This window comes from Ceratotherium simum, chromosome 5, assembly GCF_057802395.1.
Source record: "Ceratotherium simum simum isolate JZ-2026a chromosome 5, ASM5780239v1, whole genome shotgun sequence".
Classification (NCBI taxonomy): Eukaryota; Metazoa; Chordata; class Mammalia; order Perissodactyla; family Rhinocerotidae; genus Ceratotherium; species Ceratotherium simum.
In genome coordinates, this window is record NC_141904.1 from 77,920,277 (window position 1) to 77,941,352 (window position 21,076).

General features: G+C 39.5%; 1 protein-coding gene across 1 annotated transcript in view; it reads left to right on the forward strand.

Annotated features, from left to right (window-relative positions):
* Window positions 1–21,076, forward strand: part of ITPR1 (inositol 1,4,5-trisphosphate receptor type 1) — a 321,115-nt gene that overhangs the window by 132,374 nt on the left and 167,665 nt on the right. Inside the window, exons 11-18 of the mRNA XM_087431374.1 lie at window positions 2,823–2,918; window positions 4,389–4,433; window positions 8,355–8,509; window positions 14,020–14,119; window positions 15,111–15,271; window positions 15,771–15,912; window positions 17,671–17,829; window positions 19,978–20,150. Coding sequence (XP_087287500.1) covers window positions 2,823–2,918; window positions 4,389–4,433; window positions 8,355–8,509; window positions 14,020–14,119; window positions 15,111–15,271; window positions 15,771–15,912; window positions 17,671–17,829; window positions 19,978–20,150 — 1,031 coding nt within the window. The remainder of the gene's footprint in view (window positions 1–2,822; window positions 2,919–4,388; window positions 4,434–8,354; window positions 8,510–14,019; window positions 14,120–15,110; window positions 15,272–15,770; window positions 15,913–17,670; window positions 17,830–19,977; window positions 20,151–21,076) is intronic.

Sequence of the window (21,076 nt, forward strand, 5' to 3'; positions counted from 1 at the left end):
TATAGTAGTGACTAGGATTTGCATTATCCATTGTTAGCTTATTGCCAATCACTTTTACGTAATGCCATGTCTTAACACATGATGTAAGAACCTTACAGTAGTATACTTCTATTTCCCCCTCCTGTCCTTGGTGGTGTTATTATCATGCACTTTACTTCTATGTATGTTATAAACTTCACAGTGCATTTTTATTTATTTTGCTTTGTTTAAACAATCACTTATATTTTAAAAATATGTAAAAATGAGAGAACGGGAGTCTTTTACCCACATAATTATTATTTCCAGCTCTTCATTCCTTTGTGTAGGTCCCGGTTTTCATCTGCTATCATTTTTCTTCAGCCTAAAGAACTTACTTTATCATTTCTTGTAGTACAGGTCTGCCAGTGACCAATTCTCTCAGCTCTCATTTGAAAACGAGAAAATATTTCACTTTCGTTTGAAAAAGCTCTGTTTTCCTTTTTTTAAAATAATAGCTTTATTGAGATACAATTCACACATTTAAAGTATACAATTCAGTGGCTTTTAGTAGGTCTGTAGAGCTGTGCAACCATTACCACAGTCAATTTTACAACATTTTCACCTCTCCAAAAGATGTCCTGAATTCATGGCAATCACATCTCATTTCTCTCCAAAGCCTCCCCCCTGCCCTGGCAACCACTAAATCTTCTTTTTATTTCTGTAGATTTTCCTGTGCTGGACATTTCCTATAAATGGTGTCTTACAGTATGTGGTCCTTTGTATCTCACTTCTTTCACCTAGCATATTTTCAAAGTTCATCCATATTGCCACATCTATCAGTACTTTATTTCTTTTTATTGCCGTATAATATTCCATTGTGTGGATATACCACATTTTATTTATCATTCGATGGCATTTGGATTGTTTCCACTTTTTGGCTCTTCTGAATAATGCTGCTCTGAGCATTCATGGACAAATTTTTGTGAGGGACATATGTTTTCAATTCTCTCGGGAGTGGAATAGTGGGTCATATGGTAACTTGATGTTTAACCTTTCAAGGGACTGACAGATTGCACTAGTTTATATTCCTCCCTGTGGTGTATTAGGGTTCCAGTTTCTCCACATGGCCTTCATTCATGAAGGATATTTTTGTTGGATATAGAATTCTAGGTAGACAGTTTTTTCTTTCTGTACTTTAAAAATGTTCATCAGTTGTTATCTTTTGTTTGTTGTTTCTGATGTGAATTCAGTGGTTTCCTATCTCTGTTCCCTGTACATAGTGTCTTTTTTTTTCCTGGCTTGTAAGATTTTTTTTTTTTTATTTCTGGTTCACATTAATCTAATTATGATGTGTCTTGGTGGTGTTATGATGTGTCTTGGTGGTGTGTGTTTATCCTGCTTTGAGTTCATTGAGTTTCTTAAATTGGTGGGTATGTATCAAAAAGGGGAAATTTTGGGGTCATTATTTCTCAAATATTTTTCTTGCCCCCACCAACCCACACAGAAATGCTGGATCATTTGATATTGTCTGACAGGTCACTGAGTTTATGGGTCACATTTTCCTTATTCTTGCCTGTCCAGTGCTTTATGATTATATGCTAAACATTGTGATGCTACTTTGCTGAGTGTCTGAATTCTGTTGCTTTCCTTTAAGAGTATTGAGCCCTGTTTTTTCAGACAGTCAAGTTACTTGTGGATCAGTTTGATCCTTTGGAGGCTTGTTTTAAAGCTTTGTGAGGTCAAGTGTATTGTAGCCTTTTTTCGGGGCTGGATTAGCCCTACTACTAAGGTGTGACCCTTTTGATGTCTCTACTGAATGCCTCAGGTGTTCAATGGAATCTCTTCTCTGGCTTGTCAGAATCAGAACACCTCCTAGCCCTGAGTGAGCTCTGGGAACATTGAGCTTACAGCTCCCTTGTCTTTCTTTATTTGGCCTTGTGGGGTCTTGCCTTACACATATGCAGCTTGGTATTCAGCCGAAGACTTAAGGAGGCTCCCTGTATAGATTTCTGGAGCTTTTTCTCTGGGTTGCTCTGTATTCTTCCCTCACAAATTCCAGCTACCTCATCTCCCTAAATTCTGATCTATTTCCTCAACTCTCACTGATCTCACTGATCTCAGTGAGATCAGTGTCCCCTGCTTGGATTATCCTTCCCAATGCTACTATCCAGAGAGGACCCTCAGGCAGAAAGGTGGAACAATCACAGAGATTGCCTTGTTTGTTTCTCTTTACTCAGAGATCACATTGGTGCACCGCCTGTTGTCCAGTATCTGAACACAGTTGTTTCATATATTTTATCCAGTTTTCTAGTTGTCTATGGCAAGTTCATATATTTTGTGCAGTGTCTAGTTGTTCATGGCACCATCTACCAGTGCCAATTATTCTATTGTGACCAAAAGCTGAAGTTACATTTATTTTTATGGTAAGTTGGCCCAGGTTCTGTGAGTTTCAGAGCACAGTCCTGTGTATGTATTTCGGCACATGAGTGCATGTATAGAATGCTTTTACAGTTTTCCATGAAATTCCTTTGTATTTGTTGTGCCTTTTGTGGAGGAATTTCGGAATCTTAACTTCTACTTCATTATGATTAAGGCAACTAATCTGAAAACCATTGAACTTTCTACTATACTTTCATGTTAACTGGAAGACTATTTCTTCTTTGGAGAAATATTAACACTTCCATATGTTTGAGTTCTGACATTACATATGACACTTGCAATGGGTTTGTTGGAAGATAATAATTTTTTTCAGCTAGTCAATATCAGTCCTGAACTATGAACTTCTGTGCAATGTCTCAGATTCAGTGTTGTCCTAGTATGGTTGACATTTCTTCCACTCCTGTTGATCATTCCTCCTCTTGCAGGTAGTCCAACATGACCCGTGTCGGGGTGGAGCAGGATATTGGAACAGCCTCTTCCGTTTCAAGCATCTTGCTACAGGGCACTACTTAGCAGCAGAGGTAAGTAGCAGCCCCGTATTTTTCTCTTGCAAGGCTGATGCACTCCTCTTTCTTCACTTACCTGTAGCCATTGAGTAGTTAGAGGCTTGGGGTAATTCTTAGTCACCTTGCTTTTCCTTCTGCTTTTCTGTTTCCTTCTGCCTCATTTCCCTGCTTCTAGAGAAGAAAAGGTAAAAATGACTAACACACTTTAGTACTCCACAGGGATTTTGATCAAGATGTGGGGAGAAAGTAAGTTAGAAAATAATGCTGTCATGGGGATGTAATGTACAGCATGATGACTATAGTTACTGTATTGTATATTTGAAAGTTGGTAAAAGAATAGATCTTAAAAAAAAGAAGAGAAAAGAATGCTAATCTGGGTTTTAGGATTATCTTTCTGTTTTGCTCTTGCATACTGCTCTCCCCACATCTTAGCTACCAACCCTGCACTTAACATGAATGACCGAGACTCGGCTGCAGTGAAACATGGTATATAAAACCAGAAGCGTTAAGACACATAAACAATTACACAACTTTATAGAGCATCTGGTTCCCAGAGTATTAGTGGAATAGACAGTGTCTTATCTTTTACTTATAGGAATGTCAAAAATCAAAGAAATTAACTTTACCTTAAATGTCTGTAAAGCTTTTGAGGAAAAGCAAGACTCAGTGCTGAAGGATAGAGGAATTTACCTGTTAATTTTTGTATTAAATTAAGGAGCCATCCTACTGTGTGACAGATGTTGAGTTTTACTCTGAAATCCTGGAAGATGTACGATGCATATTCATATCAGATTCTAGTCGTACATCAAAAGACACCTCCTGTTGTCTGGTACCACTGGTGAGACTGCTCAGAGATTTTCAAGGTGATGTGTGCATGTCAGTACTGCTTCTGCAGCTGACCCTGAGGAAGGCTGAATCTAAATGTGCAGAACCCCCTGGGATGCCTGACACTTGTATGAACTGATGATTTTGAAATATTTAAGAACCAATGATCAAGACTAAGTTGAAATTTAAAATGGAGCCATAGGGAATTATGGACCCAGCTAACCAGCTGTGAGAAATGTTGATTACATGGTTTGCCAAAAATCAATTGTGGTTGTATTACCTGTTATGTTCTGAGGCGAATGTAGCTCTTGCTGGAGGCCACACATTTTTTATTTATAACTAAAAATAAGCAGAGTTATCAATGACTGGATACTGATCTTTTATTTATCTCAGGCTTTTACCTGTTGCTTTGCTAGTGAATTCATTGTGTTCCTCTGTCTACACTTGAGAGCCGTCTATTGGTGACTGGTAGATTGTTTCGTGTGTATTGTACTCGTGTGACATGTTGTTGCTGTGGCATGCTGGTTTCGTGAACAGAGGGAAGGGACAAGTTTTTAGCTGTTCAAAGATGTTCGCAGGCCTTGAAGTCTTCTGCAAGTGGGGCCGAGTCCTTGAGAAAGCAATGGATGTTTTAATTTCCTAATGATTCTTTTTCATCAGGTAGACCCTGACTTTGAGGAAGAATGCCTGGAGTTTCAGCCCTCAGTAAGTATGGGCAAGAGCCTTCTTGTCTTCATCTGGTAGGGTGAGGCCAAGTGATCTGGAACCCCATTTAAGAAACTGCCACTGTGGTCATTGAGTGCTGGGAAAGGGGAAACCTTAGGCTCCCTTAAAAGAGGGTCTTGTTCTATGTCTCCCTTGAGGGCAGTCATGTCTCCTTGTGTCCTGATTGGTCCAAGGGACTGTCGGTCATGATGCTCTTTCTGTGTGCTTAGTCAAGGGGTCTCCACCCTTAAGTTGCAGAAGTTTACAGTATCTCTTGGAATTCCCCTAGGTTGGAGACAGCGATGGCCCCTGTACAGCCTTTTACAAATGAATGTCCCATTGCTTTGACCTCAATCTATGACTCACTCAGATTTATTAAGGAATGAGTGTGTGAGGTGGATAGTGTCATTTAGACCATGGAGGTAACACATGAGGCACGGAGCACCTGACATCTGATGAGACACTCACTTGTCTAACCATCTGTCCTTGCTTTCTGCAAAGTCAGGTATAGACTTTATAATGTGGTTTGGAATTTTAATGCAACTGGATTTTTCTTTGGAGGCCATATTGCCAATTAACGCTGATATGGAGGCACTTGGGGGTTTAGGTGTCCACAATTACGGATTGAAGGGGGCAGTGGTTGTGTTACGTGGAATGATGGGTATAAGTAATGCAGCTCTCTTGTGGGGTGCTTCATTCTGATCTAGGATTAGAACAAAACAAAACAAAAATCCAAACAATTACTGTGCTTTTTGACATTGTATGTCCATGTGATCATTTCAATGGTGAATATGGTAGGTAGTATTGAGGGTATTTCTTTTTTTTAGTAAACGTTTGGACTTGAAAATAGGCACATTAACGAAGAGAGTTGGGGTGGAGATAATACAGAATGTAATTGTCTCTGGAAAGTGTTACAAATTCTGCAGTAGTGATTAACCTTCTAGTTATGTTTGGGGGGAATGTTAGCTTTGGAAGAGACAAAGGAGAGGAGTTCTGGCTGAGGGTGTCCTGCTGTTTGTTCCTGGACTTGCTGGGGGAGTTCATCTCATCTTTCTGGTTCCTTGAGGGAGCATCTGAGGGTCCTAGTCCTTCTTTTCATCCTCTTTACCTTCACTTCTCAAGCCCATTTTGAAAGCTTAACTTCCAGGATTAATGTGGCTTGGAAAATACTGACCGAGTCCAACTTTCTGCCAACGTGCAAGGAAATCTTTGCACATCATCTCTGCGTAGTGTTCATATGGTTAGTATTTGAAGACTTGAACTGGCAGGGGCCTTATTTTTCGAAAGACAGTTCTCATCTTTGCACCTTCTTTGTTTTGAAAGGAAGAACTGCCTTTGTGTGACTTGCATCTGTTGGTCTTAGTGCTACCATCTGAGGTAACACAGAGTAAGTCTCCTCTCTGAGATTACTTTGAAGGAGAGCCTGGGCTTCTTTCAGTGAGAGCTGATGTTCAGGTAACCTTGAGCTCTGTGGGGAACAGGGCTGCTCTCCTGGCCTGTTGATGTGTGAGGGAACACTGGCATTTGCAGTGCGGGAGGAAGACAGGAGTGCAGGAGAGAGACAGACTTGGGTTTAAATAGCAGACCCACTGCTTATGAACTGTGTGACTCGGGACAAGCTACTTTCCCTCTCTGAGCTTCAATTTCCTTATCTGGAGAAGTGGCAGATATCCTTGTTGTAAGGACGAAGTAAGATGTTGTGCAAATGAAGTGCCTGGCCCATAGTAAGCTCTTAATAAATGGCATTTTTGTACATTGCACAAGATCATTAGCATTTTTAGTGCCTTGACATCCACCAGTTCATCTGGGCTACATAACAGCTGCACATAAGGAGTTAAGGCAGGTTTTATGATCTCCATTTGACAGATGAGGAAACAGCCATTGAGAGTGGTCCTGATTTATCACGTCTCAGGGTCTCTTGGAGTTCAGTTGTCTTTCATCTTTTTCATTCTTCTCCGTGCCAGGGTGGCAGGATGTATGAACAGCCTTGGGTGCAGATCTAGACTGCATTGCTCTGGTTACTCTGGATGTTGCTTGGGTGGTGGTCCTCATGTGGAGGAGGGGTGTGGGGGGCTCACCCTGCACCCCGCACCTGCAAGGCCAACAGTGCAGCTCCTGCCTCTGGGGGGAAGGTATTAGCATTGGGAGGGTCCTGCCCCCTTCACCCTCTTCTTGGCTTTGGAAATTTGGGTGGAAAAGTAGGGTTGTGTAAGTTGGGGAGAGGATGCCCCTCGTTCTGCCCTGCTCGTTGGTTGTGTATTTCCTTGAGATTGGCATCCAGTGCTTGTGTTTTTGCCTGGGACCTCACTCAGCTTCGTTGCGCTTGTCCTACTAAATTCAGCAGCACCCTCATGCCATGCGCTCAATGCCAGAGGGAGAGAAAGGACAACTCCAGGCTGGTTCTTGTCTGATGGCCTTTTGCACATGCGCCTTTCCTCCCACTAGGTGGCAAACGCCGACTGCACAATGAAAGAACACGAGGACGCTGTTTCTCAGCCAAGTTTCTGGAGACAGTGGACTTAATGCAATTTTAATTTTTCTTTAGAGTTCTGGCAGGTCTGAAATTTAACTGCCAGCCTGTAGCTGAGCCCTGTGTCTTAAACCTGAATCAGGTCAGGGTTTATTTTGAAAGTGGTGTGTGGGACACTTTGCGAGTAACAGTACTTAGAAGAGGACAAATTCAGTTCAAAGTTCTTTCTCCTGAATGAGCTTATAGAGATGTTTTGGTGCTTTCCAGTTGATTCTTACTTTAGTGTAGATAGAATAACGAGTCGTGGATTTGTTTAGGGAGAGCTTCAAGGTATTAGAGGAAGGAGCATGAGAGAGAGGAGGCAGAGGTTTGGGGTATTAAAAGAACCTTTTGTTTTTTTCTTTTTTTACAGACAGAGTTGGGCTGCTGATGAACTGATAAAGCAGACTGTTGCCTGCAGTCCTAGAACTGAGGCCCCATGGAATTAAATTCTCTCATGCTTTCTCCTTTGCCTGTTCGATTTGATTTCCTTTTCTCCATTCCCTACTTGGAAAGGCGGCAGTGCCTCAGCCTAAGCAAAGCAAGTTAGTGACAAAGAAAATGTGGTTTTCCTAATAGAGGCAGGTGGATATTGTCATCTTGCAAGGATGTGAAACATTAAAAATAATCCCACGTAGAGTCACAGCACTGAGAGAAACTTTGCAGAGCCTATCAGAGCAGGTGCTAGTCTAAGCATGCTACTTAAATCTTCTTAGGCAGATTCTTTGGAGCCTAGAATGTGTTTTTACAACTTCTCAGGAAAGCCTTCGTCATTGTTCATTAGCATTCACTGTAGAGATTTCTTCAGTCGCAGCCAAATCCCTAATGTAGCAAGAGAGGCCCTTTATTCCCTGAATTGTCTCGGCAGACCTCCTTGATTAATTACGAACATTTTTTTCAGGGCTAGTCTGACTTCTCAAGTATTTTTCTTGGCCATAGTGGGATCGCTGCTTACGAACACTTGGATTCAGGTTTATTTTATTTTTTCTCCTGGGAAGTAGCTGTACCATATTATTGCTAGACAGTTTCACTGTAGATTAACACCATGACCCATAACCAAATCCACAGGATAAGTTTTCTCAAAGTGCTTCTCCTCTCCTGCAACTACTGCAGATGGATGTTGTTATACGGAGTTCTTTATCACCTATAGCTCTCTTCCCATGGACGTCTATTATTGCAACCCCACGTTGTTTAAACATTTTTATTGCAACACAAGGAGGTAGAGTGTGAATATTCTTGGCATGGGTGGCCGATTATCATCTTTTATGACTCCTCTGAAACTGTGGTGCTTCTCCTGCCAACTGCTGACGTTCACCATTGTTTCTTCCCTGTTCCTGTGGAATGTGCAGTGATTGTGGTGAGTGAAGGCTTTGGCATGCAGAATCCTTGACTTGATGACTTTTCCTCCTCAGGTGGACCCTGATCAGGATGCATCTCGAAGCAGATTGCGAAATGCCCAAGAAAAGATGGTGTACTCCCTGGTCTCTGTGCCCGAAGGCAATGACATCTCCTCCATTTTTGAGCTAGACCCCACCACTCTCCGTGGAGGTGATAGCCTTGTCCCAAGGTATGATTCTAAAATAGCTTATCCCAAGTGAGTCAGGGCTGGTATAGGTGGTCTGGCTGGGTTTCTTGGAATCTAAATCATCATTGCCTTTCTTGAAGTTTTTATACAGATTTGGTGAAAGATTTGCTCTGGCTGCCCATTGGAATGGCATCTGATTTTTTTATGGGTCATCAATGATAAGTTTTTAGTAATTGGATAAGAAGTGCTATATTTAGGTAAACAAACCAACCTTTAAGCTCAAGTAGCTCAGTGTTTCTTGTTTCTTTTACTCTCTTCCTCTTTTCCAAAACTGAGAGATCTCCTGGTCAATCGAATGAACAATTGAAAAGAAATTCTAGAAAATGGAATATTTGCAATTCACTGAGTACAAGTAAATTTTATTAAAAGTGTTGAGAAGTCAGACCAGTCTTCTTTGGTTATTTTATTAAATTTAACTCTTAGTTTTGTTGCAGAAGAATGCATTTTGAGGGGGAAATAACTGGACTATAAATGGGATGAAAGCTTATTCTTAACAACAAAATCAACAACAATATTATTGATATTAATAATATTGTTAATAATAATTTACTGAGTGCTCGCTACATGCCATGTACAATGCTAAGTATTTTACTTGTGTTATATAACTTCATCTTCACAAAAATTCCTGTGAGATAGGTATTATTATGCAGTCCTTCTTACTGATAAAGAAACTGAGGCTCAGAGAGTTTAAGCAACTTATCACAAGTCAGGGAGTCCTATTGCAGGGCCCCAAATCTTAAATGTGTAAGCCGCATAGGGTTGTTTGGGTAATTCAGACTCTTCAACACAACATTGGTTAGTGCAGATCTCACTGACATTTGTAGGTTTCACACATGGCCCCTCTCTCTGAGTATCACTTTATGTTTCATTACTCGTATATCATTGCTGTTTACCTGCTTGGCCTGAGCTTGGCTATGATACTGATGATGGTAGCTTGGGTGCTGTCACAATTAGAGGAGAACCTTCTCTTGTGCTAGCTGCTATTCCTGTCCCTCTCAGGGTGATATATGTAAGACAGTGTCCACATAGAAGAGAACTTTATAATGCAAGAAGGGCTTTTGTGGCCATTCAGTAAAATGATTGCTGGGTCTTACACTTTGCCTAGTTGTAAACCCCTTGAGAATTGGGGGAAAGCTAGAGATCTTCTCCTAGAAAATCCCAAGTGTGTGCACAGCTTTGCATACTCCAGGTTTGCCCTGATTTAGATTGCCTTTTTTAAAAATAACAAGCTTATTGGGATAGAATTCATATACATATAACGTACCTATTTAAAGTGGTCAATTTGATGGTTTTTAGTAGATTAGCAGAGTTGAGCAACCATCATCACAATTGATTTTAGAACAGTTTCATTACCCCAAGAAGGAACACCATACCCATTAGCAGTCACTCTCATTTCTCCATGCTCTACCCCCAGCCTTAGACTAATCTACTTTCTGTCTCTATTGATCTGCCTATTCTGGACATTTCGTATAAATGGAATCATATATTATGTGGTCATATGTGACTAGTTTCTTTCACCTAGTAATTTTAAGATTCATTCATGTTGTAGCCTATGTTAGTACTTCATTTCATTTTGTGGCTAATATTCTATTGTATGAATATACCACATTGTATTTATCCACTTACTAGGTCGTGGCCCTTTGAGTTGTTTACCCCTTTTGGCTATTATGAATAATGCTGCTGTGAACATTCATGTACACATTTTTGTATGGACATATGTTTTCATTTCTCTTGGGTCTGTACCTTAGGAGTGGAATTACTGGGTCATGTGGTAACTCATGTATAACATTTTGAAGAACTGCCAGTCTGTTTTTCAGCATGGATGCACCATTTTACATTCCCACCAGCAGTATATGAGGGTTCTAACTCTTCTGCATTCTCTCCAACACTTATTATTGTCTGTCGTTTTTTATTTGAGCCATCCTAGTAAGTGTGAAGTGGTATCTCCCGTTGTATTGATTTGCATATCTCTAATAGCTAATGATGTTGATCTTCTTTTCCTGCACTCACCGGCCATTTGTGTATCTTCTTTGGAGAAATATCTAATCAGATCCTTTGCCCATTATTTTTTACCCATTTAAAAAATTGGATTATTTGTCTTTTTATTATTGAGTTTTAACCGTTCTTCATTCTAGATACAAATCCCTTACCAGATATATGATTTGCAAATATTTTCTCCCATTCTGTAGATTCTTTTCACTTTCTTGATGGTGTCCCTCGAAGCACAGAAGTTTTTAATTTTGTCAAAGTTCGATTTATCTGTTTTTTGTTTGATGGCTCATGATTTTGTTTTCTTACTTAAGAAATCACTGCCTAATCCAAGGTCACAAAGATTTATGCCAACATTTTCTTCTAAGAGTTTTATAGTCTTTTATCCATTTTGAAATCATTTTGTAATACAATTTGAGGTAAGGTAGATTGCTTTTTAAATGCTTCCTGTCTCGTTGACTGCCTGCTTGTTCCCTGGACAGGTACATGTCTGTAGAGCCCCGCTGCATTTTGGTTTAAGTAATTTTCCATGTGTTGTGTCCTCTATTCTGGAAGTTATTTAATGAAATTTTTAGGTTCCCCGAAGACAAGGGAATGATATTTATATGCTAAATGTTTTAGTTTGTAAGGGATAGCAAAGAACAGAACCATGTGATTTAAAATATCACATCCCTTTGGTGAAGAGGAATGAGGTACTGGTTGGCCATATTCCTCAGTGGGTTGGAAATCCCCATGATCCTGTGGGAAAGGGAAATTTAAGCTTATAGGTCAGCTGCCCAAGCAGCTTTGGCTAGTTAGAGACCCCTGCTTCTATATCTCCTCCATTCATTACTGTTTCTTTGTTGGAAAACTTTCTTGGTGGGCAGTTGTCCATAGGTAAACTGATTCTGAACTCTTAAGGAAGGGAAGGCTGTGTTCTTAGAAAAAGTGTCTGGCATGGTCTACCAGTCTGTTTACTACTACTTATGACCTTGCACTTGATCTTAGCTTCTTAAATTTTTACCCATTCTTGCCCTTGACCACCAACCTCAGAGCCAGAGTGAATGGGGCCTCTTATTCATTGAACCTGTGGAATCATAAAAAACCTTAGGAGTTGTACACTCATTTTCCTCCATCTTAAAGTTGTGCTAAATTTTGCTTTTTTGTAGATCAGAAAGTCTAGGAGTAGATATATGAATGTCCCTGAAATGTTATCAGCAAAGGAATTTTTGTGATAGTCACTGGTTAAAAGAATCCTTCCAAGCCAAAGTGAAAGGGATAATGACAAATCCTGGATATACTAAACAAGATGATAAAATTGCAACATACATAAATTAGATGCATTAAATGAACATTGGGAGAGCATCCAGCTTTGCGGCTTTTTTATAATTGTCTTATATCATGGCTTTTGAGTTAAGGATTGAGAATGTGACTTTGGATGAATGGATAGAATGCCCTGTGTGTCTTAATTGAAATTTGACATAGAGCTTTATAGAATGTAATCATCCAATTAAAAGCTAAGCTTCAAGCTTTGGTTATACTTTGCAAATAAGAAAATGAGTCCAAGTCACTCAGAAGAAAAAACACAGATCTCTGTCAAATTTCTTGTTCATGTTGTTTAATTTGTTTTCATGCTAGTTAAAGTAAATATCACTATGGTTGCCCTTACTTGTAATGTTCAGGGTGGTTCTAATGAAGGAAGGCAGAAGGCAGAGGATCTACTGAAGAGGTGTACCTGGTTTGATGCCCCCTTTCATCTCTTTCCCTTGGGAACTTGGGATGCCATTGTTCTAAATTCCTCCTGTTGCAAATGACTTCCATGCTCCTCTGTCTGCCCCAGTCCCACCAATGTTTAAAGTTTTCAGTAACAAAATACTTCCATGACTCTCTGAGGCCTCCTTGATCTCTTCCTCTAAAAGTCCTTCAGTGCTTTCCTTGACTGTCTCCTAACTTAATGCTTTTTAATTTGCATCTCCTGTTACTTACTATTGCTTGGCATTCAATCATCTTGTCTCACTAATGGGATGGTAGATTCCATAAGTGCAAGAATTATGTCACTACTTCTTTAAAAGAAAAGCAAAATTGAAAACTATTGTAAAATGATCCATGCTCACTGTAAAAAGAAACAACAACGTTTTAAAAATCTCATGGAGATTAGAAAAGCAAGTAAAAATCACATAAAATTCAATCATCCAGAGATAACTACTGCTAACATTTTGGTTTATGTAGTTCCAGACAGGTCTCTGGGCACACAGATAACCTGTATTTAATTTTCATAAATGAGATTATAAGGCGTTTTTAACGTTTTTTTCCACTGAGCAATATATTCTGTACATACGTCCAAGTAAGCGTATATCGATTGTCATTTTAAATAAGCTGTGTAGTATTCTATTGTTTGTACTAAAATTAACTAGTCCATTATTGAGACATTTGATTGTTTACAATTTTTTACTATTATAAATAATGCTTTGTTGAACATCTTTATGCCTCACTTTGTACCCGTGCTATCATCTCTTAAGGGAAAAATCTAAAAATGGGATTACTGGATGAAAAGAGAGATACATTTTACATGTTATATAAAGTGCCAGACTCCCTTCCAGAGTTTAACCTGTTTACACTCTCACCATGGGTGTGCAGGAGGACTAATTTCCCTAAGCTCTTGTGGATACTGAGTTATATCAGTCTCTCAGATCTTTGGAATACAATAGAATAAAATGATATATTGTTTTAATTTGTGTAAATTGTATACTAAGGAGGTTGAATGTATACTTCCAAGTTTATTGGCCATATATATTGCTTTATTAAATGATTGGTTTGTGTCCTTGTCCCATTTTAATTTCCAATATTCATGTTTTTCTTATTGATTTTTAAAATCTCTTTATATATGTGGATTAACAACATTTTTTATGCTATGTATTACTCTTTTATTTTCCCAGGTTGTCATTTTTCTTTCAACTTTGCTCTTAATTTTTTTTGCTATATTCAAGATATAAAATTTAAACTATGTAATAAGATATATCCATCGTTTAGTTTTAAAATTTAGGGATCTTGTATGTTGTTGTGTGCTTCAAAAGGCTTTCTCTACCAGAAGGTTATTAAATATTTTCTCATATTTTCTTCCAGGAATTTTGTGAATTAATTTTTTGCTTTATTGATCTATATGAAAATTTGTTATTGCTTTATCATTTCTTATGATAAGCACTAATATACACTCAGTAAATGCTTCTTGTTACTCTACCTCATACTCAGCTTGTTCTGAGATATTCATTCATAGGATATAATCTTATATTTAGAAATATAGCATATCACAATAACGTTAGAGTCATTATGAATGATTTGCTATTGTTAATACATCAGAATGTATCTTGGACCCAGAGCCATTTGTTCTTAAGTTTATATTGTCCAGTGTCTGGCAGAAAACCATTTTGGTATCCATTTTTTATTTTGATAGAGTATATTCTAGGCCAGTGAATATAGAGAACCTAAATATTCCTGTCCTTAAAGTCCTAATTTTTTCCCTTTAGAAACTCCTATGTCCGGCTCAGACACCTGTGTACCAATACCTGGGTTCACAGCACAAATATCCCCATTGACAAAGAAGAAGAAAAGCCCGTGATGCTGAAAGTAAGTTCCAGAACTTGGCTGCCTCCTCTTGGTCTCATGCTCCCTAATGAAAGGGCTCCTTTGAGGACAGATGGAGGAGTATGGAGCTCTGAAATTTTGTTGCTTTGGCAAGAGTGTGGTCATGGACAACCTTGAATGCGGTGAAAGAATTCTCTCCAAGGGACTTGGCTAACGCAAGCCCAGGGCTTTTGAAATAACCGGAACCTTTTATTTTCTTCCATGGCTTCTGCCCTAAAGGTTGAGCAATTGTTTGGATTTCATGTCTGTCTGAAGGAAGATTTTGGCTGGGGGAATGTTTGCTTGTGCTTTGAAGTATATCACATACCTAGTTGATTTCTGCCCAATCTTTATTATTTCTTTATTTCTCTGTGTATTTGAATATACACTTTTTTTCTTGAAAGTTCTCTTAATTCCTTTAGTTTCTCTCCCTGAAGTCCACCTCTCCTTTCTCCCCTTCTCTAGGATCGTAGAGCATAAATACACAAACATAAGATTTTCTTTTTAAAAAATGAAATAATACTCTCACATATTTTTTTTGGTGATGGGGAGGTTATTGGAATTTTTTCTTCTACTTTTATGAACATTTTCAGGTATATAGAAAAATTGAAAGAATGGTACAGAGTCTACCCTTATAATACTCTTGCTTAGAGTCAATAATTACCATTTTGCATATTTGCTTTTTCCCTATGAATTTATAAACATGTTTTTTAATTATAAGAGTTTTACATGCTCCTTGTAACGATGAAGCTATAAATGATAGTAGTGCCCCATTTCCTGCCTCATTGTTCCTACAATACCAGTCTCCAGAGGTAACAACCATTAACAATTTGGGGTATTTTATTCCAGATGTTGTTCTATGTCTAGTTGATTTTAACTGCAAGATAGGTCCAAGCTTTTTGGATGGCCCAATGGCCCGTAAATATAGTGTTTGATTAATGTGTTACCCTCTCAATCCAAGACACTGTCCCACAAAGACCATCTTGCATTTCAGATTGGTACCTCTCCCGTGAAGGAGGATAAGGAAGCATTTGCCATAGTTCCAGTTTCTCCTGCTGAGGTTCGGGACCTGGACTTTGCCAACGATGCCAGCAAGGTGCTGGGCTCCATAGCTGGGAAGCTGGAGAAGGGCACCATCACCCAGAATGAAAGAAGGTGAGGGCTACCCGTGAGAACCAGACGCACTCATCCTCACCCACTGGGGATTTTTGAAGTCCCTTGCAGAGAGAGAGAATGCTCTGAACAGCCGTGTGTAAGAGTAGCAAGCTTTAGCATTTGTGGGTGGCTTCAACTTGTGGTTTTCAAGAAGTAGTTATTTTGGGTTCACTTTTTTGAAAGTCTCTGAAGTTGTAAAGATATATCTCTTTCTCTGTCTCCAACTCGGTCTCTGGAGCTACCTTACTAAATAATGGGGCTTGAGGTTACTCTGAGAAAAAATTTGATGGCTAATATTTTGTCCTTTTGTGGACAATAATGTGTTGTCTATATTTCACTCTTTTTGGTACTTGGCCTCAGTTGTCAATTTCGAGGAAATGAGGAAGAATGGGTCTGCTTTTGTTTAATTGGTTCATTAGGCCTGAGGCTTCCCAGCTGAAGCCTCCAGCCTGTTGAACATTGAACACCTCCTATCTCTAATAGCTTCCTTCCCCCTAAGGTCTGTAACCAAGCTGCTGGAAGACTTGGTTTACTTTGTCACTGGTGGAACTAACTCTGGTCAAGATGTGCTTGAAGTAGTCTTCTCCAAGCCCAACAGAGAAAGGCAGAAGCTGATGAGAGAACAGAATATTCTCAAGCAGGTCGGTGAGATGTGACATACAGGGTTGGCTTTATAAGAAATCACTTGCGCTGCTGGGATCACTGCTCTTAGAGAGGGGCATGGATGATTCCTACCTGGAAGACTTGGTCAACTGACTTTTTTGAAAAATAGACTTTATTTTTTAGAGCAGTTTTAAGTTCACAGCAATAGTGAGTGGAAAGTACAGAGTTCGCATATACCCTGTACCCCCAGACATGCATAGCCTTTCCCATTATTAACATCCCCCACCGCACTGGTATATTTATTACAATTGATGAACCTACATTGACACATCAGAATCACCCAAAGTCTATAGTTTACATTAGGGTTCACTCTTGGTGTTATATGTTTTATGGGTTTAGACAAATGTATAATGACATATATCCATCATTATAGTGTCATACAGAGTAGTTTCACTGCCCTAAAAATCCTCTGTGCTCTGTCTATTCATCCTTCCCTCCCCCAGCCCCTGACAACCACTGATCTTTTTACTGTCTCCGTAATTTTGCCTTTTCCAGAATGTCATATAGTTGGAAGCATACAGTATGTAGCCTTTTCAGATTGGCTTCTTTCACTTAGTAATATGCATGCAAGTTTCCTCCATGTCTTTTTATGGCTTGATAGTTCAGTTCAATTGAAAACACACTTGTTGAATATTGAGCATGTGAGAATTCACTTGTTAGGAACTCCAAGAAGAGTTAAGTTGACAACTTTACTTTCCTCAAAAATAATATCAAGTGCTATATGTCCTTAAGGTTATTTCATATGTCTGGGAGATTTAGAGTATTTGATCAACTCGGGTCTATATAGGCTCTTATAGGGACCCCTATAAATCACCACAAAATCTTACCATAAAGAATGAGTAATGGCTTACAGGAAATATATAAATGGTATTATCTGGCATAAATTTAAATAAACTGGTGTAAAGACAAATTAGAGGGAGGAAAATGACAAATCGAGAGTAGATGGAGTGCCCAGAAATGCATACCATATAGTTCTCTAAAGCTATTATAGATTGGGCCAAAAGCTTGCCTTAAAAATTCCTGACCACTAAAGCCAAAAGAAAAACATATTAGTTACAAGTCCCACAGTTCTCCATAGGAACTTGGGATTTGAGAATCCTTTCTTTTGTGAGTCTATGATAGACAAAATTTGTTAACACTCCATCATGTTTCAACAAGGATTTCCAGTCCAAAAATAAATTATGTCCAGCTGTTTCATGTGATGACTTCCAGAATTAGACCTCTGGCTTAATGCCCACGCTCATTTCTGCAATAGCAATTCCTTGAGGGGCCAAAATGATCTGATTCAATGGCAGAAGCTTTCACTGCACACTATACTTATGTAAATGACAATTATTATCTACTGTCATCCTTACAACACCCTTGTAAGCTAGGTAGGTATGATTCTTTCCATTTTGCTGATGACAAAACCGAAGGTTACCTTGACCATGATCTACACTGCTAGGAAATAATGAAGGTGTGTGATTTCAGCCTAGAATCTCCTGATTCCAGAGTCTGTACTTTTAACCACTGCACTTGCAAGTATTTGAGGACCAGTTAGGTCCGGGTGGACTGAGTTCAGTGAGTAGCCAGTCCCAGTTGATGGAATGAATACAATCTTTAGGTTGTTGATGTGTTGGCATAGAGGACTTTCCTGTGTAGTCCAGCTACCCTTGAGGTTATATTGCTTCCAGACAGAGGGTTAGCTGTTAACACATTAGGTGATGACGGAATTTCCTCCTCCTTTTCACAAACAGATCTTCAAGTTGTTACAGGCCCCCTTCACAGACTGTGGCGATGGTCCAATGCTGCGGCTCGAGGAGCTTGGTGACCAGCGGCACGCTCCTTTCAGACATATCTGCCGGCTCTGCTACAGGGTCCTGAGACACTCGCAGCAAGACTACAGGAAGAACCAGGTTGGGATTAAGGATTGATGGGAAGTGATTGGCAATTTCCTCCCTGAAGTTCACATAATTGCCTCTTGAGTTTTAAGGGTTAACGTATATATTTATTTAATGGCTAGAGAATAGTTTGTTAAGTTTGCTCTTAGAAAGGAAACAGATTTTTTGCAACCCCAGGAAGAAGATGTATTACAGAGTCCTTAAGGATACCTGAGAATTCCCCTTCTGCTGCCACCTTTCAATGAGATTTCTCTTTTTTGGCGTTGGTATTACATTTATAGTATTTTAAATGGCATATTCCCTAAGGTCTAAGGAAATAATTCCATGTGTTTATACTGAAGATGGAGTGGAATCTTTTCTTCCTGCCCCCTTCCATATCCTGCATCTCTGCTGGTAACCTTCACTTTGTTTTGGTTCTCGCTCATGTTTTATGACATTTTAATGACATTTAGTGTCATTATCTATGTCATGACACTAAACATATATATTACATTCTCCCCATGAAATAAACATCTAACTTCTTTGGGGGTTCCAAACAGTGTGAGATTCTAAGGAAACCTGAGAACTGTGTTGCTACATCAGTGATTCTCAGCTGGGAGTAATTTTGTCCCCCAGGGGATGTTTGGCAATGTCTGGAGACCCTTTTGAGTGTCACAACTTGGGGGTGCTACTGGTATCTAGTGGGTAGAGGCCAGGAATGTTATTAAATATCCAACAATGGATAGGACATCCCCCTACAACAAAGAATTATCCAGCCCAGAAAGTCAGTAGTGCTGAGGGTAAGAAACCCTGCGCTACATAAAGTACTGTAGGCACACAGAAGCAGGCTTATTAGAACCTTGACTCCCATCCCTACATTATGTTACAAAAGGCTTTTGTTTTTAAGCTTTTGACTGCCACTGTATCTGGTCTTTAAATTTAAACTTTTCTCTCTAGTTAAAGCTTTTTGTTTGTCATCGTAAAGATAGTGTTGACATTAAGCAATACTCTCAAGTATTAGGTTTAACCCTGTTAGCATGTATTTCTAAATCTTTGACTTTGCTATTGTTTAAATATAAAGAAGTGTCATATACCTATGATGTGACATTCATTAGTCTGGATGGGATTACCTTTGGGCTCTATGGTTGCTTTAAATTCACCTCCAGTGTGTTAATACCATACTCAAATAGTGCCAAAGAGCTTTTATTCTGCTCCTCTTTTCCATCTTCGAATGAGGATACATCAGAGCCTGTAGTGTGTGCCAGGACATCTTGATTGTTTGTGAGGAGTCTAAACCAGTCCCTCTTGCTACTGCTGCATTAGATGTCTTTGCTTGGTTGTTTGTGGATCCTGTGTCAGTTGGCAGTAGTAGATCCCTGAAGGCTCTTGAATTCCCAAACATGCATCCTCATTGAGTATGGGCTGAAAAGTGGCCCATGTCCACTGTGTTAGTCCTGTTTTTAGGATTTCTGAATTAATTTAAAAAAAATTAAACCAAGTTTCAAGGGCCACTTGAACTTTGAGCAAGCAAATCGTCTATCTTGGGCAGGGATATATCTTTGTATAGAAACAATTATTCATAAGAGGCTTCCTTGAGTTCTCAAATATTCCTATGGAATATGATGTCTGATCCCAAAAAAGAGAAGCTGAAGATGTTTTCATGTGTTCTATGAATATGAGTGACTGGCTTAGGTATTCCTAACTTGCTTCTGCTACCGATTGACTTTAAAAATATATTTTCACCTCAGATAAAGAAAACAAAATGGGATAACATTGTTCTAAATATCCAGGTAGGCTTACCTGTGTTTATTCAGCAGCACAGAGCAGTAAGGCACAGTTAAATCCTCTTGAACTTGTAATAAAATCAGAGCTGAAAAACAGCTTTGACCTTTTAGAAAAAATAAGTCACTACATTAAAATTTACACTGTGCACTTAATAAAATACCCATCTGTCAATACAGGATATTTTGCTTAATTACATTTGTGTGGCAGGTTTAGTGAAATAAAGGACGCGAGGGAGTTTGCAGCTGTTGCCGTCGGTAGGAGAGTTGTAGAAAGATGCTCTCCTCTGATTCCCCTTATGAGCAGTAATTCGCATCAGGGAATGTTGCTCCTTTCTTTATTTTTAGATTGACTGTATTGTCTTTTGTCCTCCGTGCTGACCTCTCTGTTCTTCCTTCAAAGGAGTACATAGCCAAGCAGTTTGGATTCATGCAGAAGCAGATTGGCTATGATGTGCTGGCTGAAGACACCATCACTGCCCTGCTCCACAACAACCGAAAACTCCTAGAAAAACACATCACCGCTGCGGAGATCGACACATTTGTCAGTCTGGTGCGAAAGAACAGGGAGCCCAGGTGAGGCGGAAGTGGGGTTGCTCGGCAGAAGGTCTCTACACATTTAAGAGGCAGGCACTGAGCTGGTCATGGTGCTTTTTGCTAGATTTCCTTTTTGGGGGCTGCTAGTGACAGATTTTGGTTGGGGAGGTCTTGAGAGACTCTTGGATAAGTGGCAGAAAGAGCATGGTATTGGAATGAGACCTGGGGTGGAGTCCTAGCTCTAACTTGATCAGCTGGGTGACCTTGTTTTCCCTTGAGCTTTAATTTCCTCATCTGCTAAATGGGTAGTTATGAAAATTAAATGAGGGTAAATGCTTATGCAGTGCCTGGCGCTTAGTAGATGCACAGTAAATACCAATTACTGTTGACTACTCATTCACTTTTTAGCACCCCTGATTATCAAACACCCCCCCAAATATCATCAGTAAGAGTCTTTTGCAAAGTTAATTGTTACTTAAATGTTTTTATTATATATTAGTGAATTCTATCGATTCTATCTCATTCACACAGGTCTCCCCCTCTCCCCACTCTCTTCCCTCCTTTCTTCTCCTTCTAATTAAATCCATACCATTTCAAGTGCAGTGGGAAATAGTTTACAATGTGGGTATCATGAACGGTTGCACTGGAGAGCTGATAGTGTTGTTCTAAAATGACTACTCCCACCCATAAAAATAACTAACATGTTATGTGCATTCTCGTGTGCCGGGGAATGAGCTAAGTAAGCACTCTGCATGAATTGTCTCATTTAATCCTCAGCACAGTCCTCTGAGGTTACACATCATCCTCTTCTATAGATGGGAATGCTGAAGCACAGTGAGGTCAAATAATTTCCCCAAATAACAAGACATATCAGAACATAGCTAATAAGAATCAGAACCGGGATTGCAGCTCGGACGGTCCAGCATCAGAGCCTTGCCCCAACCACTCTGGTTACCCTGCGTCTG